The following is a 22,553-nucleotide window of genomic DNA, read 5'->3' as shown; positions in this document are numbered from 1 at the left end:
AGGAGTTTTTCTTCTCAGACCTCCTATAAGAAATCCTCCTTCTCCTTGGGACCTAAATTTAGTTCTTGCTTCTTTGATTCTTCCCCCTTTCGAACCTGCAGTCTCCTGTTCTTTAAAATTATTATCATGGAAGACTCTTTTTCTGGTAGCTATTACATCAGCTAGAAGAGTTTCAGAGCTTCAAGCACTCAGCTGTCGTCCTCCTTATCTTTTGTTTCATAAGGACAGAGTATCCTTACGAACTAACCCGTCCTTTTTGCCTAAAGTGGTCTCTACGTCAAATCTAAATCAAAGCATTGATCTACCTGTCTTTTTTCCAGAATACTCCAATAGGTCTGAACAAAAATTACACTGCCTGGATGTTCACCGTCAATTGAGGTACTACTTGGATAGAACAAAACAGTTCAGAAAATCTGATCAGCTGTTTGTCTCCTATGCGGAAAGCAGAAAGGGACTTTCAGTTTCAAAGGTATCATTATCCAGATGGCTAACATCTTTGATTTCCCTTGTATATGAAATTAGACATCAAAAGCTGCCTGATAAACCTAAGGCTCATTCCACCAGAGCTTTGGCTACTTCTTTAGCCTTCCAAGACAGACTGCCTATTGACACCATTTGTGCAGCGGCTACTTGGGCTACTCCTCACACTTTCATTTCTCATTATAAGTTGGATTTAGCTTCTAGGCATAGAGCTAACTTTGGTTCCACTGTTCTCAGGAGTCTGTTCCGTTAGGCCACCCGGGACAAGGTGCTAGGGACGCGGTCCCATCCAGCAAGAATGAAGGCGAGATAGACAACTTAACATATAGAAGTTATGTTCTTACCATAACGTTCCATGTTAGTTGTCTTCTTCGCCTTCTTCTTCGTCCACCCTCCTTCCCCCTGGCCTGGACAGACCTAGAGGAGTTGTGATTGTGACCTCTCTTTCTACCACCTCTTTCTTAGACATATGCTATTATGCATATTTCCTGGTTCAGGATGTAGGTCACCCTTCTTTCTTCCTGTTGTTAGAGGTGGACTCTGTTTTTACAGTTATTCTGTTACTATTATAAGCTGGGGTTAGCTTACAAACGAGATCTGAGGTAACTCTCGCCTAGCATTGTGGGATATAAGGGGAGCCTCGAGCCGGTGGAACCAACTCTCGAGCTTTTAGAGTGGCAGTCGAGCCGAGGTCGGCTCCGAACCCATCCAGCAAGAAGAAGGCGAGAAGAAGACAACTAACATGGAACGTTATGGTAAGAACATAACTTCTATTTTTAAATTATTTTTAGATGCAGCAGACTTTATCTGTGGGGTCTGCTGAGGAGTGGAGGAATGTGGATAGAGGAGGTGAAGCTTGTTGATTTATAGTCTGAAGGATTTGGCTAGTGTCAGATCTGATAAAACATAGGTTGAACCAGACTCAGACAACACAAGTCTATCTTTATGATATGGACATAATGTTTGTTTTTCTTCCATAGCATGATGAGGGTCTGTGCTTCTCAGTGTGCTCATATAGTGTATATTTACTTCCTTGGGTGTGATGACTGTCCTACTTAGGGGTCATGTGGTTATTTTTTCTGAATCACTCAATTTGCATGAGTAAACATTCTGGAGATTTCTCCAGAAAGCCACACCACACACCTGAGTGGGCAGCTCAGATTATTTTCAACTAACCAGTTGTTTTATGGTTGAGAAAATTGTCACCGTATATTTAACTCTCTTCATATGGAGCCTTTGTCAAACATAAACAAGGATGCAGGACTGCCATGTTTCACACCTTAAAGTGCCATTGGTATCTTAGTAACACATTATCTATATTTAATGATTTTGCCAGTTTTGCAAATAAGGTGCCCATCTCAAGGTGGGAATCATGGCTTGAGAAGAAGGTAGTTCTCCTTTTAGAGCAGAGGTAGTAGTGGTAGGGTATTTCTTCTGGACATCTTGCATAATAAGTACAGACTAGAGGTGCCTGCAGGAGGACTATCCCAGGCCTGGAATCTTTTGAGCAGTGCTCTCACCCATGCTGCTGACATTACACTCCTGGGAGAACAGTGCTGTCACTGTTACAGTAATAGAGGCATTACAGTCCTGACCTCCTTTACTGATGGAAGGAAGAAGTTAAGGCACATTCACTATCTCTGTTCTGTAAGTATAACTTATTTTAGCTACCCAAATAACCTGCCATGGAGTGCCATCCACAAATTTCGCATTATGCCCTGTTTATGTCTATAGCCCCTGAAGAGATTGAAAGGAATAGGTAGATGCACAGGAGCAGACTGGACCACTTTGTAAACACATCTGGCTTTTAATAACAACACCTGTAGGTATTAAAAATAATGTAAAATTAACTTAAACCAGTGCCACTTCTGTCAGTACTGGCATAGCTCAAAGTTAGCAGTATGACTGCAATATTACAAGTGTTTCCACTTGCTTCCTCCTGTATAGGTCGAGGAGTGGATCTTCTAATTAAGTCTCTTTGTATTCACATTGTGAGGATACATGTGGGTTTAATTCAGCCTTCCCATCCCTCATTTGTTGCCATGAAAATTAGTTCATGTATATTTTTCTGTCCAGTAGTAACACTGCCGCTATACATCACCCACGTATGCAAGATCATCATTAGTTTGCTGGACATTTCCCAGTATACAGTAGTATTTGCTGTCCTTTGCCTGGCAGGTGTAATCGAAGTATGCATGTCTGAGCACCTTTTCACTGTGTATATCTACAGTGTTCTGAGAAAGCAAAGTGCATCTCTGACTACAGGCACACGTTGGTCTAGCTAAATAACTCCCTGCCATTAATCTTTTATTGTCAGACTGCATGTGAGAATGGCTTTTGTTTTAGGCCTCCCATATGCACACAGTGCAGGCTGGAGAAGTTGTTTGACTGCAACTGAGCTACAAAATATAAGTATTTTTTGATTATTTTTACAGATTACTGTTTTTATAATTTAATATATATAAAGCACTTTGTCTATTCAGAATCTTCACAAATCCTTATCTGTTTAAAAACTTTCATTTGACTCTGCAGTGCTTTGCTGTCTTAGGCTATTGTATAAACTGAAACATTTACTCTGTGTAATTATCTCTTGGCTAGTGGGGGCTGGTTCTTTTGTGTTGATCTGGTCTTGCCCTAACTTTGGTGTCTTTGCACACAGTGCAGGCTGGAGAAGTTGTTTGACTGCAACTGAGCTACAAAATATAAGTATCTTTTGATTATTTTTACAGATTACTGTTTTATAATTTAATATATATAAAGCACTTTGTCTATTCAGAATCTTCACAAATCCTTATCTGTTTAAAAACTTTCATTTGACTCTGTAGTGCTGTCTTTGTCTTAGGCTATTGTATAAACTGAAACATTTACTCTGTATAATTATCTCTTGGCTAGTGGGGGCTGGTTCTTTTGTGTTCTTGTAAAAAAAAGTTGTTGATCTGGTCTTGCCCTAACTTTGGTGTCTTTGCACACAGTGCAGGCTGGAGAAGTTGTTTGACCGCAACTGAGCTACAAAATATAAGTATCTTTTGATTATTTTTACAGATTACTGTTTTTATAATTTAATATATATATAAAGCACTTTGTCTGTTCAGAATCTTCACAAATCCTTATCTGTTTAAAAACTGTCATTTGACTCTGTAGTGCTTTCTGCCCCACCCTCCCTGCCTGTTGATGTCTTGCTCTTATACTTGGTGGCTTTGCAGTTGCCCGCCCCTACTGTGACACACCTCCCAGTCTAGTGTCATTAGCTCATTCTTCTTAATACAGAGAGAACATTTGATAAGGCCTTCTGTTCCTCCTTTTTCCCTTTTCAAAAAGTAAAACAAAACTTTTTTTTTTCTTTTTCGCCTGAACCTTCTTGTGTTCTGACTGTCCTTCTCAAACATATTGGAAATATACAGTATATTTCAGAGCATTTGTTATAACTGTATTTGCTATAACTGATTTAAGTATTTTTTCTGGCTTTTGAATATTTACTGCTTAGCGACTGCATCTTAGCCTGTTTATACAGCTCTGCATTCTATTTAAACTGTTTTTGTGTTGATTAACTGTTTTGCACTCTTAAAAAGTTATTTGTTGCTTAATTTTACCTGTAGACTAACACACTCAAGTGTGCTAGCCGCTTAAAAGCATTTATAGCATTTACTGTCTGTTTTTTTCCTTGTCACTGTAAAAAAAAAAAAATTCTCTTGTTTTCCCACCTTACTGAACTAGAGTAGTCCAGTTTCAGAGTTGCTGATCCCTGGGCTTTGTTTTTAGTTCCTGTTACTGATCCATTGCCTTATTAGGAAGGAGGGAAGTTTCTTTGCTTACCAGTGGGAGTGGGAAGCACTGAGCAGCCTTTTTGTCCGAATTGGTGAAGTTTCAGCCAGAAACTAGTAGTCCATTGGTCGTTTTGGGCCAATTCCTAGCTCCCTTCAGCCCCCTGCTATAAAACACGCTAAACGTGCATTAGCGCGGAGTTGCCACTGTTGCACACAAGAGCAGCGGCGGTTAAACAAGGTTAAACTATTCGGGACATCTAAATTCCACTCTTCAAATTTTCCCTTAGAACTACCTTCCTTGAGCTGTACTGCTGATCTAACCAGCATATTCTATAACTGAAAAGTTCATCTCTACTTGATTCCCAAGTAGACTATTCTCTATCTGTAAAGCCTAGCACTTACTCCTACAGTACTTGCACCTTGATAAAGCACTCTTATTATAGATAGTACCCCACCAGCCTAAAACCCACTTCCCCCGGAGTCCTTTGAAAGTCTCTTTATCTACTACTTCTAGTATGTCGAGGGATCAGTTGCTAGTGTCCTCTCCAGCTCAACTGGGGAACCTGGGAATATTGAGGCAATGTTACAATTGCCTCATGTACACAGACAATCCTCTCCTTCTCCCACAAAACACAAATACATGCGAGAGATGCAACTATACGACCAAACTGGAGGCTGAGCTCTCTCAACATAGGACTGGCAAGACCAGACAGGAGGAGAAGGTAACCACACACAATACATACCCAGTCACACATGGTACCATCACAACTTCAAATCATATACATACTCACACAAAGACATACTCAGAGGCTCTGATCAAAAATTTACCAAAACAGCAGAGGCCACCAAAGCAGACACCCAAACAACTACCACCTCACGACCCAACACATGCAACACATAGACCACACAGTCAGAGTGTCAAACAGTGACAGCCCTTAAGGCCAAACAAAATGCCAGACACACTTGTCATTGGTGATTCCATAGTCAGACACACTGACGTCCCGCTCACCAGACTGAGTAAGGAGAAGGTCACAGCAAGCTGCCTGTCTGGCGCTAGAATCCGCCACATAACGCAAGCACTCAGGTCTCTCAACAGCAGGTACAAGTACGACTCAGTCATTGTCCACGCTGGTGTCAACGACCTGAGACGTACCTCCTTGGACTACATGAAAAGGGACATCGAGGAGCTCTCTGATTATGTAGCCCAGGCAGGTATGACCCTGACCTTGAGCAGTATCCTACCTTCACCTAGAATGATGCCACAATACAGTGATAAGATGATCAGCTTTAATAATTGGCTTAAATTCTGGTGTCATTCAAAGGGGATCCAATGTCTGTCTGCCTGGGATGACATGCTGGCCAAGCCACGCTGCCAAGGGCGGCTTGCACCTATCACCCTGGGCTTCCGGATATTGGCAAAGGCTCTTGCCACCCCATAGTGCCTTTTTAGGCAAGGCTCAAATTCTAAACCTACCACCCTAGAACACCAAAAGGAAAAAAACTAAGGGTAATGCTGCTCAATGCCAGAAGTCTCAATCTCAAGATGCACGCACTCTAGGCCCTTCTCAATATGGAGAACATCGATGTCTGTGCGGTGACAGAAACCTGGTTCAAGGCTCCTGAGAGCACCCCAGCACTAACAGGTTTCACCTCATATCATGCGTTCCGGCCCCAAAATCCGGACAACACCAAGAAAGGAGGGGGGGGGTGTCCATATTCATAAAGGACACCCACACCTCAAGGTTGGTGGCAACACACAATGCATCAGAGACCATCCAGGTGCAATTAACCATAGGCAAGACTGCTCTGCAATTTGTAGCATGTTACAGGCCACCCTCTCAAACTCAGGAACCTCACATGGCCTTCCTGAAAACATTGGAGGGGATAAATGTATCTCCAAACACCATCATACTAGGTGACTTCAACTACCCTAATATAGACTGGGAACACTACTCAAGCCCGAACACTCTAACCCAAAGATTCCTGGAGTTCATAAACTCAAATGCCATGGAACAACTAGTCACCATCCCCACAAGAGGAGAAAACATACTTGATCTCATCATCACGAACATGGGATCAAAATGTTCAACACCGGAAGTATACCCCTAACTGGTGAGATCAAATCATAAACTAATCTCGCTGGAGGTCCTCATCCCCCCACCTGAAACAAAAAAGACCACAGTGAAAAACTTCTCAAAAGCCGATTTCACACTTCTAAAAACTTGTGTGGTCTCCTTTAAGGCCCCTGAGCCAGTGGTAAACATTACTCAAACCGCTGAATCACTTACAAATGCCTTCTACCAGCACCTACAGGACTGCATGGATCAGGCAATCCCAAACAAAACTACGACTCTCTGTACCAAAGGCAAGCATCCAGTCTGGTGGACCCCAGCCATAAACAAGCTCTACAACAAAAGGAGGAAGCTACTACAAGATAGAGCAAAATCCTTGAAAGGTAAGACACCTTTGATCATTATAAGTAAAAAACTAAGAGCTCTCATAAAATCATCCAAGGCAAATTTTGAGAGAAAAATCGCCAAGGACTCTAAAGACAATCATAAGGCCTTCTTTAGCTATGTTAGAAACCTAGGAGGAAACTCCCAGATATGCTCAGAATTAGTTCAAAATGATGTGAAAATTACTGAACCTACACACATTGCTAACATACTGGCTGACAGGTTCAGTGCAAACTTCTCCCCCTCCCCAAAGGAGAGATATCTATTCCAGAGGATTGTAGCCCCCAAACACCTCCAACGCCCAGGTGAGAACTGCCCTCACTAAGGCAAAAAACACAGCATACATGGGACCGGATGGTGTCCCCGGCTGTGTGCTTCATGAACTCAACAAGGAATTAAACCCACAGTTAGGACAGCTGTTTAATCTTAGCCTCACCTCAGGATCGTACCCAAGGAGTGGCGACGGCGACTGTGGTCCCACTTCATAAGGCGGTGCCGCCACAGACCCTGGAAATTACCGCCCCATTAGCTTGACAAGCCTTATCTGCAAAGCCATGGAGAGGATCATAATGGAACTCATAATTAAAGACATAGGGAACTTGCAGACTTTGGATCCAACCCAGTTTGGCTTTGTCAAAGGCAGATCCTGCCTCTTAAACTTGGTTGACTTTTCGAGACAGTCACCAAGGCCATTGATGAGGAAAGGCAGTCCATACAGCCTACCTCGACCTGGCAAAGGCCTTGACACAATACCCCACTCAGGTATCATCGAAAAACTCATCAGCTTGAATGTAAACCCATACATCACAAGATGGGTTGCAAACTGGCTAAGTGACAGAACCCACAGGGTCAGAGTTGCTGGAGCCATGTCAGACTCAAAGCCTGTCACAAGTGGTGTCCCACAGGGCACAGTCCTGGGTCCACTCTTGTTCGGCATCTACTTTTCTGAAGTACAAGCAAACACAGGAGGGTTATGGCTGACAAAGTTTGCAGATGACTGCAAACTGGGCCATAGTCGAAAACACATCTGACACAGATATCCTCCAGAAGGGCCTCACAGAAACGGATAACTGGTGCCAGAGCCATGGCCTGAAGTTAAACGCCAAAAATGCATAGTCATACCCTTTGGGAAAAACAAGGTTACCCCTAGCTACCATATAGGTGGCAATCCACTGAGCACAGAAAAAGTCATCAGGGATCTGGGGACCCAAGTTGACAGTAGCCTTTCATTTGACACTCATGTTGCTAAAGTAGTTAGGAAAACCTTCTATATCGCCCACCTGATCATGAAGGGATTCACATCTAGATCAAGGGAGGTCATCGTCCCCTGTACTCATCACTCATTAGACCTATGATTGAGTACAATGCCCGTTCGAATGTATCTGACCAGACACCTGCTGCAGCTTGAAAGGCCCCAAAAGTTCCTCACCAAAAGGATAAAGGGTCTCAAAAATATGTCTTATGCTGCCCGACTGAAAGAACTCCAGCTCTATTCAGTCTCATACCGCTTGCTCAGAGGTGACCTGTGCCTGACATATAAGGCCATGTCAAACCCAGATTTGATGAATATGCTTCACCTCAAAAAATCTAGATCCCTCAGAACCACAAGGGCGGGAGACTTAAACCTTGACACGGTTATAAATAGAACGTGCTGGAGGGACAGATTCATCACCCAGAGACTCCCTATGCTGTGGAACAAAATCCCGGTACATGTGAGGCAGAGCACCTCGCTGACCTTGTTCAAGAGGAATCTTGACCAATGGATGGGAGATCGCAGATATACCCCAGGGATTACTTCAGTGTCACTGCTTGACAGAGGCACAGAAAAATGATAGGCATAGTTTTTATTCAAACTAAAGGGGTGGCTTAAGCCACATAACTATGGGCTAGGCTTATAAATGCCCTTGGGCAGATAGCCTAGTATGAACCTATGAACCTATATATCTCAAATCAAGAGGGTTGAAGGTTCAGTGCATCTCAGTGTTTGGCTCCTTGTTTTTCTGCTTCCAGTCTGCAAATGTCACATTCCCCTGTTATGCGTTGCTCTGACACCTTCAGTATGGCTGTTGCTATGGCTTACCTTGTACATGCAGTGTTTGGTAGACTATCAATACAGAGAGTAATGGCTTCAAATCCTTGAGGCTTATCTTTTAAGTTCATAGGTGTTTACTAGGCTATTGACCACAAGGGCCTTTTTAAGCCTAGCCATGGATCCCAAATCTGACTAGGTCCGATACCTTTGATAAGTGTAAGCATGGGCCTGGGAGATGCACCATGTACAGGTTACCTGTTTGCATCAGAGACATAGGTGCCAAACCAGGGATGAATTTCCAGTTTCCATTCCAATTGTCCAACTTGCACTTGAATTGTATTAGGGAGGAACTCTGCTTCACATGGATGGGGAGCCTGTTCCATAGACTGGGTAGTCTCTGTGATACGTACCTATCTCTCCAGCAGGTCCTATTTGTTTCCTGTATGCTGTGTGCAATTGTGCAACATCCTGATGTGTTTCTTCGACACCTTCAGTATGACTCCTGCTCTGGCTTACCTTGTAAATGCAGTGTTTGGTAGAATATCAGTGCATAAGGTAATGGGGTTGATTTGTTTTCTTGTAACATTTATATTATAGTACAGATACACTGATAATACCCTGATTATGTGAGGACTGGTGTAGGTTGATATATCCTGTCTGTTTCACTTTTTCCAAGATCATGTATTTTAGATTTATGTCTGTCTATGTATCATGCCCCCCATTGTGTTCCTGCATTCCTGATTTGGTCATCCACTGCCTTTGCAGTCTTCTGTCAATTTTTCTTTTTTCCGTACTACCATCTCTACATACCTCCAATAGCCATCTCAGCCTTAAATTCTTCCATAAGATATTTCTCTATGTATCGTTTGCCTTGAGCTGCAACATTAGAACACCAACTTAGCATTATTATCTTTGCATACTGTTTTGTGACAACTAAACTAGATGCTCGTGCAAGGTCAGTATTTACAGTAGCTGTTCATATTTTACTCTGGGTGTGGGTTAGTCTAACAGGATCTTCGAATGGGTCCATACTGTGGCCATAGCGAGGAACTGCTCATTGAGCACACAGACCTACCTGCATGCATTGCTCATAGGCATCGAGGCTTCTTGCATACACGGTAAAAAACAGTTTTGGCATGACTGCGTTCTCAAATGTCCTATTTCTGAATCCCTGGGCTTAGCAGTCTTATGACTTTCTTCCTCAAAATATTAGCTTTACTGAAACTGTCAACAGATAAGGGGAATTGTTTAAGTGCCCCATTATGGAATTCTCTAAATCTGAGAGACATTGTGCTGCAATGCTCAAATTAACATAGAAGGACTTTTAGATTCTGTTAATGTGTATTGGTCAGAAATAACTTTGATTTACAATTAAATTTCCTTTTGTACTCCTCATTTTAAAAATATATGCCCTTTTGCAAAAAATGAAGATTATAATGTGGTGTCTGATTTTTTTTTTTTTTTTTTTTGTTTCAAAATTTCACAATTTTTCTCTGCAACTACGTCCACAAAATCATGTCATGATAGGTTTGGCAGTCATTTGCATGTAACTGGAAAGAATATGAATTAGCAAATACAACTTAGTTCTTTAGAGGAGCAGCTAATTTCTTACTTTTCTTTAGGACTTCATTTTGCTGAACCAAGGACTTATCCACATGGTTTTCCTTTGTTTACAGATCATCCTGTAAAAATCATATTTTCTGTCATCTCCATCAGTTATTCTTACTTCAGCAAGTGCAAGTACACAATGACTGTTTGAAACAGTACCACCAAACTTACTACGCATAATTAGTTTCAAATATACTGGTTTACACCAAAGTATACAGATGTTTTTACAGCGATGCCAGATGTTTAAGTTTATTGTGCAGTTTGTAATTAGTTTTCAAATGCACTAATAAGCTTGGCTTTGACTTCTGTAATCTGCCTTCTACTTTCTACTGTTTTCTATCCTGATGTTCTTCTTGTTTCACTGTTGCAGTCATTACATTTGGGTAATCTGCTGGCAGGTTGCCCTCAGTCGGCCTGAATAACAAAGTCTTGGGTCCTGCGTCGGTTGCTGTCCCTTCTTCCATGATGTCAGGTCGTCAGGGGTATAAAACATGCAGCCGACACTATTTTATTCAGTCTTTCTTGCCGCGTATTAGCCGAAGCAGTTCGCAACTGCCGGTCGGCCGACTCCTGAAATTTTCGCATTAGAGTTTCAGAACTGAAGTCTTCAAACTAATGCTACGTATCCCGTTGGGGAAAGTTTTTCTTGCTCCTTACTGATGTCAGTGAAAGTTAATAATTGCATTATTTGTGGGAAGCAAATACCTCATAAGTATTTTCATTTGTACTGTATTCCTTGCCTAGGCCCAGATCACAACATGCCTTGCTGTCAGTTTTGTGCTAGATTTAACCAACGCACTATTAAGCGTTGGTATATTTTTGCTTCTAAATATTTTGGTTCAAGATTTAATTATCCTGAAATGTCGTCTGTTAGCAATCCGACTACCAGAGTTCACAAAAAACGCAAAGAAAAAGACAGAGACAGACCGTCGAGGTCCAAAACTGACGACGAAGCTTCTCTTAAGCCAGTCGCTGGTTCGCCAGTGCTCAGTGAGGCACTTTCGCAGCCCCTGATGCCCACTACTTTTGACTCGCAGGCCTCAACCGAGAACCATTAGGTGTCCGGTATGCCGCGAGATTCTCAGAGTATTGAACCCGCGTATGTGTCTCCCTTGGATGGGTCCGGAGCAGCTGAGCAGGCACCGGCTTTTGAGGGTGCTTTCAGGCCTCATCATTTTTGTATTAAACCGACGCCAGCCTCAATAACAAGGTCAAAAACATCTTCTATGTCTAAAAAGCTGACACATGAGCCACGTGCTAAGGCCCCTATGCCTAAAAAACAGATGATCAGAATGTGGCTGAGGATTTAATTACCTTGATCAGGGGTTCCCAACCCCCCCCCCCCCCTGCTAAGAGGCCTAGGTAAAACACTGATTATGAATCTTCAAATCAGGTTTCCATTTCTTCTGATCAGGAATTTTATATTCCACCCTATGAGGATTCTGATGCAGAGGAATCCATCCCATCTGCATCTCCTCCTGAGGATTACTCTTTTTGAGAAACTTTGCATACTTTAAGGGAACATTTGCACTGGGAGAGTCAGGACTTCTCTAAATTAAAAAAGAGGCTTAGGGATTTCCTTCTTCCTCAGCATAGACCTTTGGCAATACCTCCTGTATTAAACATTGTTGATGATGTGTTTACGGAATCAAGCATGGCTCCTGATTCATTGCCTCTGGCTCCTAGTAAGCCAGACAGATATTACAGGGTTCCTGACTCCCACATATTTCTATTCAAAAACCCTGCTGCTGACTATTTCTCAGGGTCCCAAGGGTGTAAAGGCCTCTACAGCCAAAATTCTACCCCCACTGACAGAGATTCCAGGGCGCTGGATAGATGGGGAAAGAAGGGTTTATACGTCTGCAACCTTGGCACTCAGGGCCTTAAACTGCCAGTTTCATATACTTGATATTATCAACAGCATGTTATGGGCTTACTGAAACAGAAAATGATGTTGATTTCTGATTGTGTGGAAAATAGAGTTACAGGATTTATTGCATTCAGCAGAACAGGTTGGAAAGCATACTTTGCAATGTGGTTTTGATTCCCTGGAGGCCTCTTGTAGGGCCGCCATTACTAGATCTGTGATTAGAAGGCATGCCTGGTTCAAGGAGCAAAATCTGCTTGATCATGTTAAAGCTAAATTGTTGAATGCCCCTTTGCAGCATGATATTTGGTAATAAGGCAGAAGAGGTTTTAAAGAAAATGGAAGACAAAGCTAAATCCATGCAAACTGTAAAAGAATTCTTGCAAGTGAAACCACCTAGGTTCAGTAGAGACTGGCCTACTAAAAACTGGTCATTTCCTGTGTCCAACAGAGCCACTCAAGGCAAATCCAGGTGCTCAAAAGGCTCCAGATACCAATCACAGGGTTCTTACAGGTCAAAGCAATGGGGTGCCTCCACCTCCAAAACTGGAGGAAACAAAGCACAACCCTACAGTAAGCAGTCTCAATGACTTTCCTCTACCATCACCAAGCACTTAACTTTTGGCAGCCCCCTTGGGAGTAAAACTAGAACTGCATGCTCAAAACTGGCAGTTAATAACCCAGGACAAGTGGGTATTAAACATAGTATCCCAGGGGAACAGATTTCATTTCCATACTTTGCCAATTCCAAATGGATGGCCGGATCTGCCACAAAACCAGTGGGCAGAGGCCTAGAAACAAGTCATGCCCCTCATGGATATGGGGGCTATTGAACCAGTACCAGAAAAGGACAAGGTTTTTATTCAAGACTTTTCCTGGTACCCAGAAAATGCAATTCATGGCGTCCAATACTAGACATAGATTCTGAACACGTTCCTGGACGTTCCAAAATTCAAAATGCTGTTAACTTTACAACAGCTACTGCCTATGCTAGGCAGGAATGCTTAGTTAGTCACTCAAGACGTAAAAGAGGCATACCTGCATATCCCAATAAGGGAATCATGCAGAAGATACCTCTGTTTCAAAGCAGGTGTTTTGCATTACCAATGCTCTGCACTGCCATTTGGCTTATCTACTGCGCCCAGGGTCTTTACAAAGTGCCTGGCACCAGTAATTGCATTTTGCAGACAAAGAAGCATTCAAATTTATCCTTACCTGGACGACTGTCTCATTCAAGCAGAGAACAAGGACATTCTTCTTCAACATCTGATGTTTGTAAAAAGGCTTCTAACATGCTTAGGGTACACAATAAACGAAAAGGAATCACAGCTGGTACCCTCTCAAATAATTACATTCCTGGGTGCAAGCTTGAATACAACTGCCCAGATGGCTTATCTTACGCCAGACAAACAAAGGCAACTGACAACATACTTCAAACAAATGGCAACAAAAACCCAGTTATCTGGAAGACAAATTTTGCAGGCTTTGGGGTTCATGGCATCCTGCATTCTACTAATTCCATATGCGAGACTGCATATGAGGAAACTTCAATGGTGCCTAAAAAGTTTATGGAGTTAACATTGTCACAGTCTGGAAAAGATTCCTCTCATTCCCTGCCTACAACAGGAGTTACTTTGGTGGGCAGAGACATGTCACCAAAACAAGGGACTGTCATTCACTCTACTCCCTGCCACCCAAACCCTAACTACAGACGCATCAGACTATGCTTGGGGGGGGGCCCACCTGCTGGGGAAATGCATTCAGGGCAAATGGAGCTCACACTAAACTCATCTGCATGTCACCCAGAAAGAGATGCTAGCTGTTCAGAGTGCTCTGACAGCCTTCAAGTACTTACTTCATCCAGAACAACTACTGATAGACGGACAACACCACACTTATGTGGTACATAAACAAGCAGGGGGGTACACATTCCTACCCCCTTTGCAGACTAGCCGTGGTATTGTGGAACACAGCCTTGACTTACCAAATACATCTTCAAGCTCAGTTCCTGCCAGGAAAACAAAATACTCTGGCAGACAATCTAAGCAGAAATATTATGGACCCTCACAAATGGAAACTGAATCCACAAATCTTCAGCATGTTAACATAGAAATGGCGGAGCCCAGACATAGATCCATTTGCCTCTCCCCAAAATTATCAGTTGGACAAATTCTGCACAATAACTTATCACAAAAAAGCATGGAAAGTGGATGCCCTATCCTTCAACTGGAAAAATCTGTCAGTCTATGCCTTTCCCTCTCTGCCTCTACTCTCCAAGGTTTTACTAAAAGTCAGACAAGAAAAACCAAAAATGATCCTAGTTGCTCTGGACTGGCCTCGCCAGCACTGGTACCCACTTCTAAGGAATATGTCTCAACTTCCTCCATGGTACTTGCCTCAAATACCTCATCTACCGTCTCAGCAGAACAATCAAATTCTGCACACTCGGCTCCAAACTCTGAATCTTGCAGCATGGCTGATCAAATATTTATTCAAACACCACCTCTCAGTAAATCTGTGATGGATGTCATTTTGGAAGCCAGAAGGCCTAGTACTAGAAAATCTTATGTTGATAAATGGAAGAGATTCTGTGCTTGGAACCAAGCACAAGGAACAGATGCAGCAAAGCCCAGAATTCCTCAAATTTTACAATATTTGACTGAGATGCTTGACAAGGGCCTATTTTTTCTTCAATAAAAATGCATGCCTCTGCCATCTCAGCTCATTACGACACAGAGGCTCCCCTCTTTTCTCATCCTCTGCTTAAACAGTATCTTAGAGGGGCCAAAAATGTAAGGCCTCCCAGAAGATCACCAACTCCTGCATGGGACCTCAATTTTGTGCTGGAAAAACTCACCCTGCCTCCTTTTGAACAAGCAGCTACTGCGGATATAAAATTTCTGTCTTGGAAAACAGCTTTTCCCTTGGCAGTCACTTAAGCAAGAAGGGTTTCATAACTACAGGCTCTCATGGCAGTGGAGCCTTTCATTATATTTTACCCGGACAGGGTGTCCCTCAGGACCAATCCTTGTTTTATGCCTAAGGTGGTATCCAGTGTGGCTCTTAACCAGACCATTCACCTGCCAACATTTTACCCAAATCTGCAGAACAAGGTGGAGCGGATTCTGCATTCATTGGACGTACACAGACAACTAAGATTCTACTTGGACCCAATCTCTAAGAAAGTCTGAGCAACTATTGGTAGCATTTGCTGCAGGGTCAGAGGGGAAGGTTATATCAAAACAGACTATTTCTAAGTGGATAAGCCACCGCATTCGTTTCTGCTACTCGCACCATGGTAAACCTGTGCCCAAGGGGATCCAATCACATTCCACCAGGGCTGCCTCTACTTCAGCAGCTTTTCTCAGAGGGGTTCCAACCAAAGACATTCCAGAAGCTGCTACTTGGAGCTATGTTCATACCTTCACAAAGCATCATCATTTGCCTCTCTTCTCCAAATCCAGGGCAGGCTTTGCCAGTGCAGTTCTGCAGGGCCTTATAGCCACTCCTAATGTTGTTTAGTTCCATCCTCCCATCCATAGCTTTGGGATTCTACCCAAATGTAATGACTGCAACAGTGAAACATGAAGAACATAGTAGTATTGTGTACACTTACCATAAATATAGATGTTCGAGTGTATTCACTGTTGCAGTCCATGTTACCCACCCGCCATCCCCCTTTCTCTATACCTTTTCTTTCCTTCACTATTCACCAAAGCCTTTGTGGTGTATTTGCTTTTAGATGAAGGTAAAGTTTATGTTGCTAAAAGTGCATTTTTATATATTTCTGTTTATTTATTTATAATATATATATATATTTTTTTTTTTTTGCTCCCCATTTGGGGGCACCTGACATCTGGGGCAAGAAAAACTGAATAAAATGGCGTTGGCTGCATGTTTTCTACCCCTGATGACCTGACGTCATGGAAGAGGAGACAGCAACCGACGCAGGACCCAAGACATTGTTATTCAGGCCGACTGAGGGCAACCTGCCAGCGGTTTACCCAAATGCAATGACTGCAACAGTGAATACACTCGAACATCTACATTTATGGTAAGTGTACACAACTGTACTTTTCCTGGACTTCTGTTGCCAGTTCTTCCCATTCCATCTTTGACCCTTCATGTCTGACTAGCCATCTTGCTATCCTGTCTTGCTGCTTTTTGCCCTTTGAATCTCCCTCATTTATCTCCAGACTTCATCTTTTCTGTAACCCCATTGCTTGCGTGTTTGAGTAGCATAGAATGTGAGGTGGTCTGTAGGTGCAGCAGAATAGGGAATTTTGAGGGAAATAGGGGAGTAAGAGATTATAGCGGGTTGAATAATCAAGTGAGTTAAAATAGAGAGACACTTGTGCTGTATGTTTTAGGAATGTTGCTGCTTTGGTGATTGTGGAAGTGGCAGGTAAAAACACATTTACTACTATTTACAGGCTGTACGGCTAGTCCAGTGGTAACCCAGGCTTTTATGTACAGCACTGTTAAAGTTGTATTTTGTAATATCTGCCTAGCCAAATTGCTTGAGGAATGGCTTAGGATTCTGCCCAAAGGTTGCCAAAAAGCTGTTATGAATTAGCATTTTGCAGTTCTGAGGTAGTGACCATAAAAGTAGATCTTTGCTGTTTATATTGCTTGGACAGCAAGTGCTCCTAAACTGTACCCTTGTTGATTTTACATTTGGATTTACAATCTTGTTGCTACTTTAGTCTGTATTATGTTAGATTTTACAATGTGAGAGTTATTAAACTCGTTGTTTGTGTAGCTGCTGCTGTTGTCTTTTGCTTAGAAGAGCTGAATAGAACACCTTCCCTTAAAGATTATGTGTAAGGCACGTAACAGCTCAGGCCAGTAGAAAACATTTGTGAGAGAGTCCTGCAATAGATAACACAATATAAGACTTACAATGAAAAAATAGTCAGAAGCTGATGCTGTGTGTTTCACAAAGTGAATACATCCCAAATATAGTAATCACTGATCAAATTATAACTCTCTTTCCTGAAAGACAGCCTTATCTCTTGGGCTGCCACATTGGTTAAAACTGAAGATCATCGAAGTAATTTTTTTTGCAGCATCTCTGTTTCCAAATTAGTATGTCTAGCTTGTTGCTGTAATAGTACCTTGCTTCATTTCTCCCATCTTCAAGTCTTTGCAAGTACAGAGTTCTGCAACTGTTTTTCTGTGTTAGGTGTCAGTATGAAATAGTGTTTCATCAGTGTGAAATACTTGTTTATAACAGTTTGGTTTGATGTTTTCTTCCCTCAGGTGGATCCTGTTTCCTTGATTTCATTGTACTGCAAAGAGTATGATACACTAAACAAGCTGAACAGTTTGATATCTGGATGTTTTGAAAAGTGTGCTATTACAGCTGTTCAGGTAAAAAAAAATCTGTATATATTCGTATATTTTATTTTTTTGTAGAAATTTTAAGCAGTTGTAGTTGCTGGTTTCTAAACCAGTACAAGTAACTCACTGTAATGTATGCATGAGTTTTACATTATTTAGCATCTCTGTTTGCTCAGCTGGAACACTGGATTCATCATAATCAAGGCATAAAGTCATAATTCTTAAAATGTCATACTCATGAGCTGTAGATATTTTTTGTTTTACTACCAGCACAATGTTTTACAAATTCTACTATATTTTAAGCACACTTCTGAACAGCTCCATTAGATTGTCCAGTATAATTATATACTTTGTTACACTTATAATTGTTCACCAATCTCCTAGTTGTTACTTTTATTTTTGTTTAAAGGCTGCCTCCCTAATATAATCCATCTGTTCCTGTAACATTTTTGACTCAGTGTGGAATCCTTACTTACTTTTGTGCTGGCATTTTAGCACAAGCTGATTATTTGTATGTAATGGTGTCTGTGTGTCTCTCTCTCTCTCTCTCCTGCTGTGGTCTTTCAAATGTTCGTTTACTTTTTTTCTATTTGTTTACATTGCAGATACACACTTGGTTAAAATGACATATAGTTCCATAATTTCCAATCTGCACATGTGTAATCTGATTGCCACTGCATTTCACTGCTAGCTCAGTTTTGTTCTTATCCTTTACCCTCTCTTATTTAAATTATTTCCATATCCAGATATGCAGTCCTCTTTCAGCAATAGCTACTCCTTAAAGAAGTACACCATCTGTTAAGCTAATTGCACGTTATATAGACTCTTATAACTTCTTTTACATAGAACATTTATATTCTCCAATATTATTTTACAATTCTTACACTCTTCATGTTACTAGCACCAAATGTGAAACATAAACAACCAGATTTGTTCTTTATTGTTAACTCTTACACTTGCACAGGATTAATACTAGATGATGAGACAGCAATTAGTCTATTACAAAGTTGACTATTCCTTGCAGCTTAATCTCTACATATATATATCTATATATATATTTATATATACATATATATATATATATATATATATATATATATGTATATATATATATATATATATATATATATATATATATATATATGTGTGTGTATATATATATATATATATATATATATATATATATATATATATATATATATATATATACAAGGGGGTACAAGGCCTGAAGTGCCTAGTTATACTAAGGCCCTTATTAAGTTTGCTTTTTTGGCAGCCAACATAATTACTCACTAGAAAATAGAAATGAAAATCTACACCAACTGCATCTGAAGTATTGAATATTATAAAAGAAATAAAAAAACTGGAAGAGGGAGCTTTAGAAAAAATAAGGAACAACTCGCATAGAAGTAAATGTACATTTTGGGAACAGTACGTGCATATTAATAGGTTCATAGGTTATTACTAAGCTAACTGCCCTTGTGAGCCATTTTAAGCCTAGCCAATTATCCCTTGTGAGACTCAAACCCTGCACCTTGTGTTTGTAAGGCAAACACCTTAACCATTAGGCCACCCTCCCAACGTAATTTGTGTAATATTCGACTGATGATGATAGCAAAGAAAATATATGTGATGTCTATTTTATTTAAATGGAAACTGTTAAAATAGATTGTTTTCTGTTAATGTATATTTGCCTCTGTCTTAAGTGATAACTTAATAAAGGTGTTTAAAAAATTACTTTGATCCTCCAGGAAAGAATATCCTGAGGACAGATACAGCAGTTTGAATCTCACACTTGCCTTTCAGCGTTCCTTATTTGCTGGAATAAATTTGATTCTCTTTTTCATGGTGTACAGTGAATAATCATTTTCCGCAAACATAGCAATCTACGGTTATTTGTACTTGGCCTCTGTTGCAGTTTTGTAGAGTTCAACTTTTTCTGCTAGTATGATTGCATCTTTGCTAATACAGGTCTTGGCTGCTTTCTCGTGTGCAGGTTTGGACCATACACACAATATGCCCTTTTAGGTAACAATTCCATATAACAAGATATTCTTTCCTGGAGGATCAAAGTTCCAAAATGAACTTGATGCCTGCAGCTGGTACCCTCTAAAAACTCTCCCTCTTGAGGAGGCCATGAAATATTTTAACTCTAAATTCTTAACTATCCTTGACAAGCATGCTCCCAAACGATCTATCAGAATTAAGTCCATACCTGCCCCCTGGCTTTCAAAAGAAACTAGACAACTCCTATTGCTCAGGAATAAATCATGGGCCAAGTGGAGAGCATCCAAAAATATCTTAGACCATCAAACATTTAGACAGATAAGAAATACTACAAAAAAGCTATACTTAACGACAAAAAAAACTACTACTGTAAACTACAGCAATCTCACCGTAACAATCCACAGAAGTTCTGGTCTAGCATTAATAAACTCTTACACCCATGGTTTAAGTCCTACCTTAACAATAGGCAACAAGCAGTCCTCTGGGAGAATAAACTATCCCCCCACCTGCCAGTGTCCCTTGGAGTCCCTCAGGTCCACTTCTATTCTCAGTGTTCATCAACAACCTTCACTTAGAAATCCCTCAAGCTACCTGTATACAATATGCAGATGACTCCACACTCATATGTTCTGCCAACTCCATATCTGAACTACAATCCCTAACCCGGACAGTATTTAACTTAGTCGAGGAATGGTTCTTAAAACGTTGCCTCCTTTTGAATGCAAAAAAAACAAGCTGTTACTCTTCTCACCTAACAGTAAGCCCCCCCCCAATCAATTTCTCTATCAAGTCAAATAATGGCACCTTTATAAACCCTGACTCTACCACCAAACTATTAGGAGTCATAATTGACAATAACCTAACATTTGACAATCATATAAACAACACAATAAAAAGTGTAAATAGAAAATTGGGCTTCCTGTATAAAATAAAACCCTTCTTAATCCCTATAGCCAAAACTACCATTGCCCACTCTCATCTAGTCTCCACTCTTCTCTATGCTTTCCCCATGTTTACTAACCTAAAGAAAAATAATCTTACTAAACTAGCTAACTCCTATAACAATATTGCCAAATTTGCAACTGGAAACCCCTTTAGAACTCATTGTCTGAACCTACAGCAGCTAGACTGGCTTGAACTACAAAACATCTTGCTACTTTCCCAACTTACTTTTGTTCATACGATTTTCTACCAACCTAACAACACACCGATACTCTCTAACCTTATTGCCCCCTATACAAACCTCAATTTCTTACGCTCTTCCACTAAACTCCTAGCTAGCATTAGCAAGTCTAATAAATTGGCAGGTGATTCCTTGTTTTCAAGTACTGCTGGAAAACATTGGAACATGTTGCCATCAGATCTAACTGCACTTCCCTCCTTCCCGCTCTTTAAAAAAAGGCTGAAGCAACATCTTAAAACACATTGGCTTTGCCCTTGCTGTTACCCTTTCTAATTTGTCTGCTCTCGCTTTTACCATGTTCCCTATACTGCCTCCCCTCTCCTTTTTCTCTCCACTTACCTTAAGCAGTGGTAACTGCCTCAAGTTTTTGTTGCAAATAGCAGATGTATTAAACTATGAACATAGTGTAAACAACCTCACATATCTTAATGCAAGAAAGTCTTATTGTGTTTCATATTTAGCTGATTTCTCCTTGACAAATGCTGTCTATCTACATTTAACTAAATACTTTTTCTTTATATTTCTGTGAGAATTCTATCTGAATACTATGTTTGCTTAAATTGTATGACTTTGTAACTACTGATCTCTCATTATTTTTATCAACAAGATTATTTTGTGTTTTTTTTTTCCTTCTTATACTTGTACATTATAAATGTTTTAATGATACTGTGGAGCTTTTCTCCCCGGGCCTCCACTGAAAATGGAAATATATCCAGTTGGACTAGCCCGGTTAACAATTAAAATAAAAAATAAATAAATAAAAATTCCTGTTATAGAATACTAATCTAGTAACTTATTTGGGCTTTCATAAAATTAATGGTCTTTTCCTTCCAGTTTCTCTGGTATGCAGAAAATCTCAGGTTTGCTTTGTGTGCTCAGCCCTGTAGCTGTACAGTGTTTTGAAACAACTTTTTCTGAGCAGTCTCATGTTCAGCCAACCTTTTGTTCTTTTTCATTTCTGATTTTTTCCAGTTTTATCAGTTTATCTGAATAGCTGTTCAAAGCCTCTTCCACTTTTTTCCATCCTTTTGTTATTTGAGTTGATTTATTTCTTCAGTGTTTCATTTATTTATCTGAGCACATTTGACATATTTTTCTCTGAATTACTGGAAGCTATCTGTTGTACCGGAGCTGAAACTTGAACTGCTTTTTTCCCCCAAAATGTTTTTATTCATTTTATAACACAGTAGCTTGACAGTATAGTAACAAGAAAAAAACAAGTAAACTATATACAATGTCCATAACAACTAAAAAAGCAATATAAATAGGAGAACGCTTACTATTTCTCTAACAGATTATACAATTTTGTCCAAGCAATTACATGATGGGTTGTGTTATTAGTCCTTGCTTTTATAGTAGCAATATCTTTCTTACAAATGTATTTCGCAAGATGAATAAACTGAACTTTAAAGACAGGAGTCAATTGGGATTTCCAATTTTTAGTAACAAATTTCCTTGCTATAGAGAGGATAGACTATAGTAAAAATGTTTGGTTTTTAGGAATGACTTCATGATCAGGGACATTGAAAAGGATAAGGGGGTCAGAAATTATACTGTTGTCATTCCATAGAGCTTTACAAAGATATTTAAAGCCTAACCAAAATGGGGAAATTATTTTGCAATTAACAACTATATGTATCCAGTCAGCATCAGGGTGTCCACATCTCCAGCATTTCATTTCATCTTTCTTGTACATTATTGCTAGTCTATGTGGAGTGAAAAAACATTTATGTAAACATTTCCATGTGTATACGTGCCAGAACAGGGAAGTGGATGTGGATTCCTTCACGGACTGTAAACAACATTTTTTATC

General features: G+C 40.5%; 1 protein-coding gene across 1 annotated transcript in view; it reads left to right on the top strand.

Annotated features, from left to right (window-relative positions):
* The window catches only part of RNF213 (ring finger protein 213), a gene marked incomplete in the record, with an annotated part of 2,890,576 nt that overhangs the window by 963,154 nt on the left and 1,904,869 nt on the right, over positions 1–22,553 (top strand). Inside the window, 1 exon segment of the mRNA XM_044069632.1 lies at positions 17,470–17,580. Coding sequence (XP_043925567.1) covers positions 17,470–17,580 — 111 coding nt within the window.

Source organism: Protopterus annectens, chromosome 4.part0 (genome assembly GCF_019279795.1).
Source record: "Protopterus annectens isolate FY-2018-M chromosome 4.part0, PAN1.0, whole genome shotgun sequence".
In the NCBI taxonomy this organism is placed as follows: Eukaryota; Metazoa; Chordata; order Ceratodontiformes; family Protopteridae; genus Protopterus; species Protopterus annectens.
The sequence above is the reverse complement of the archived record's forward strand: the minus strand, read 5'-3'. Positions and strand labels throughout refer to the sequence as shown.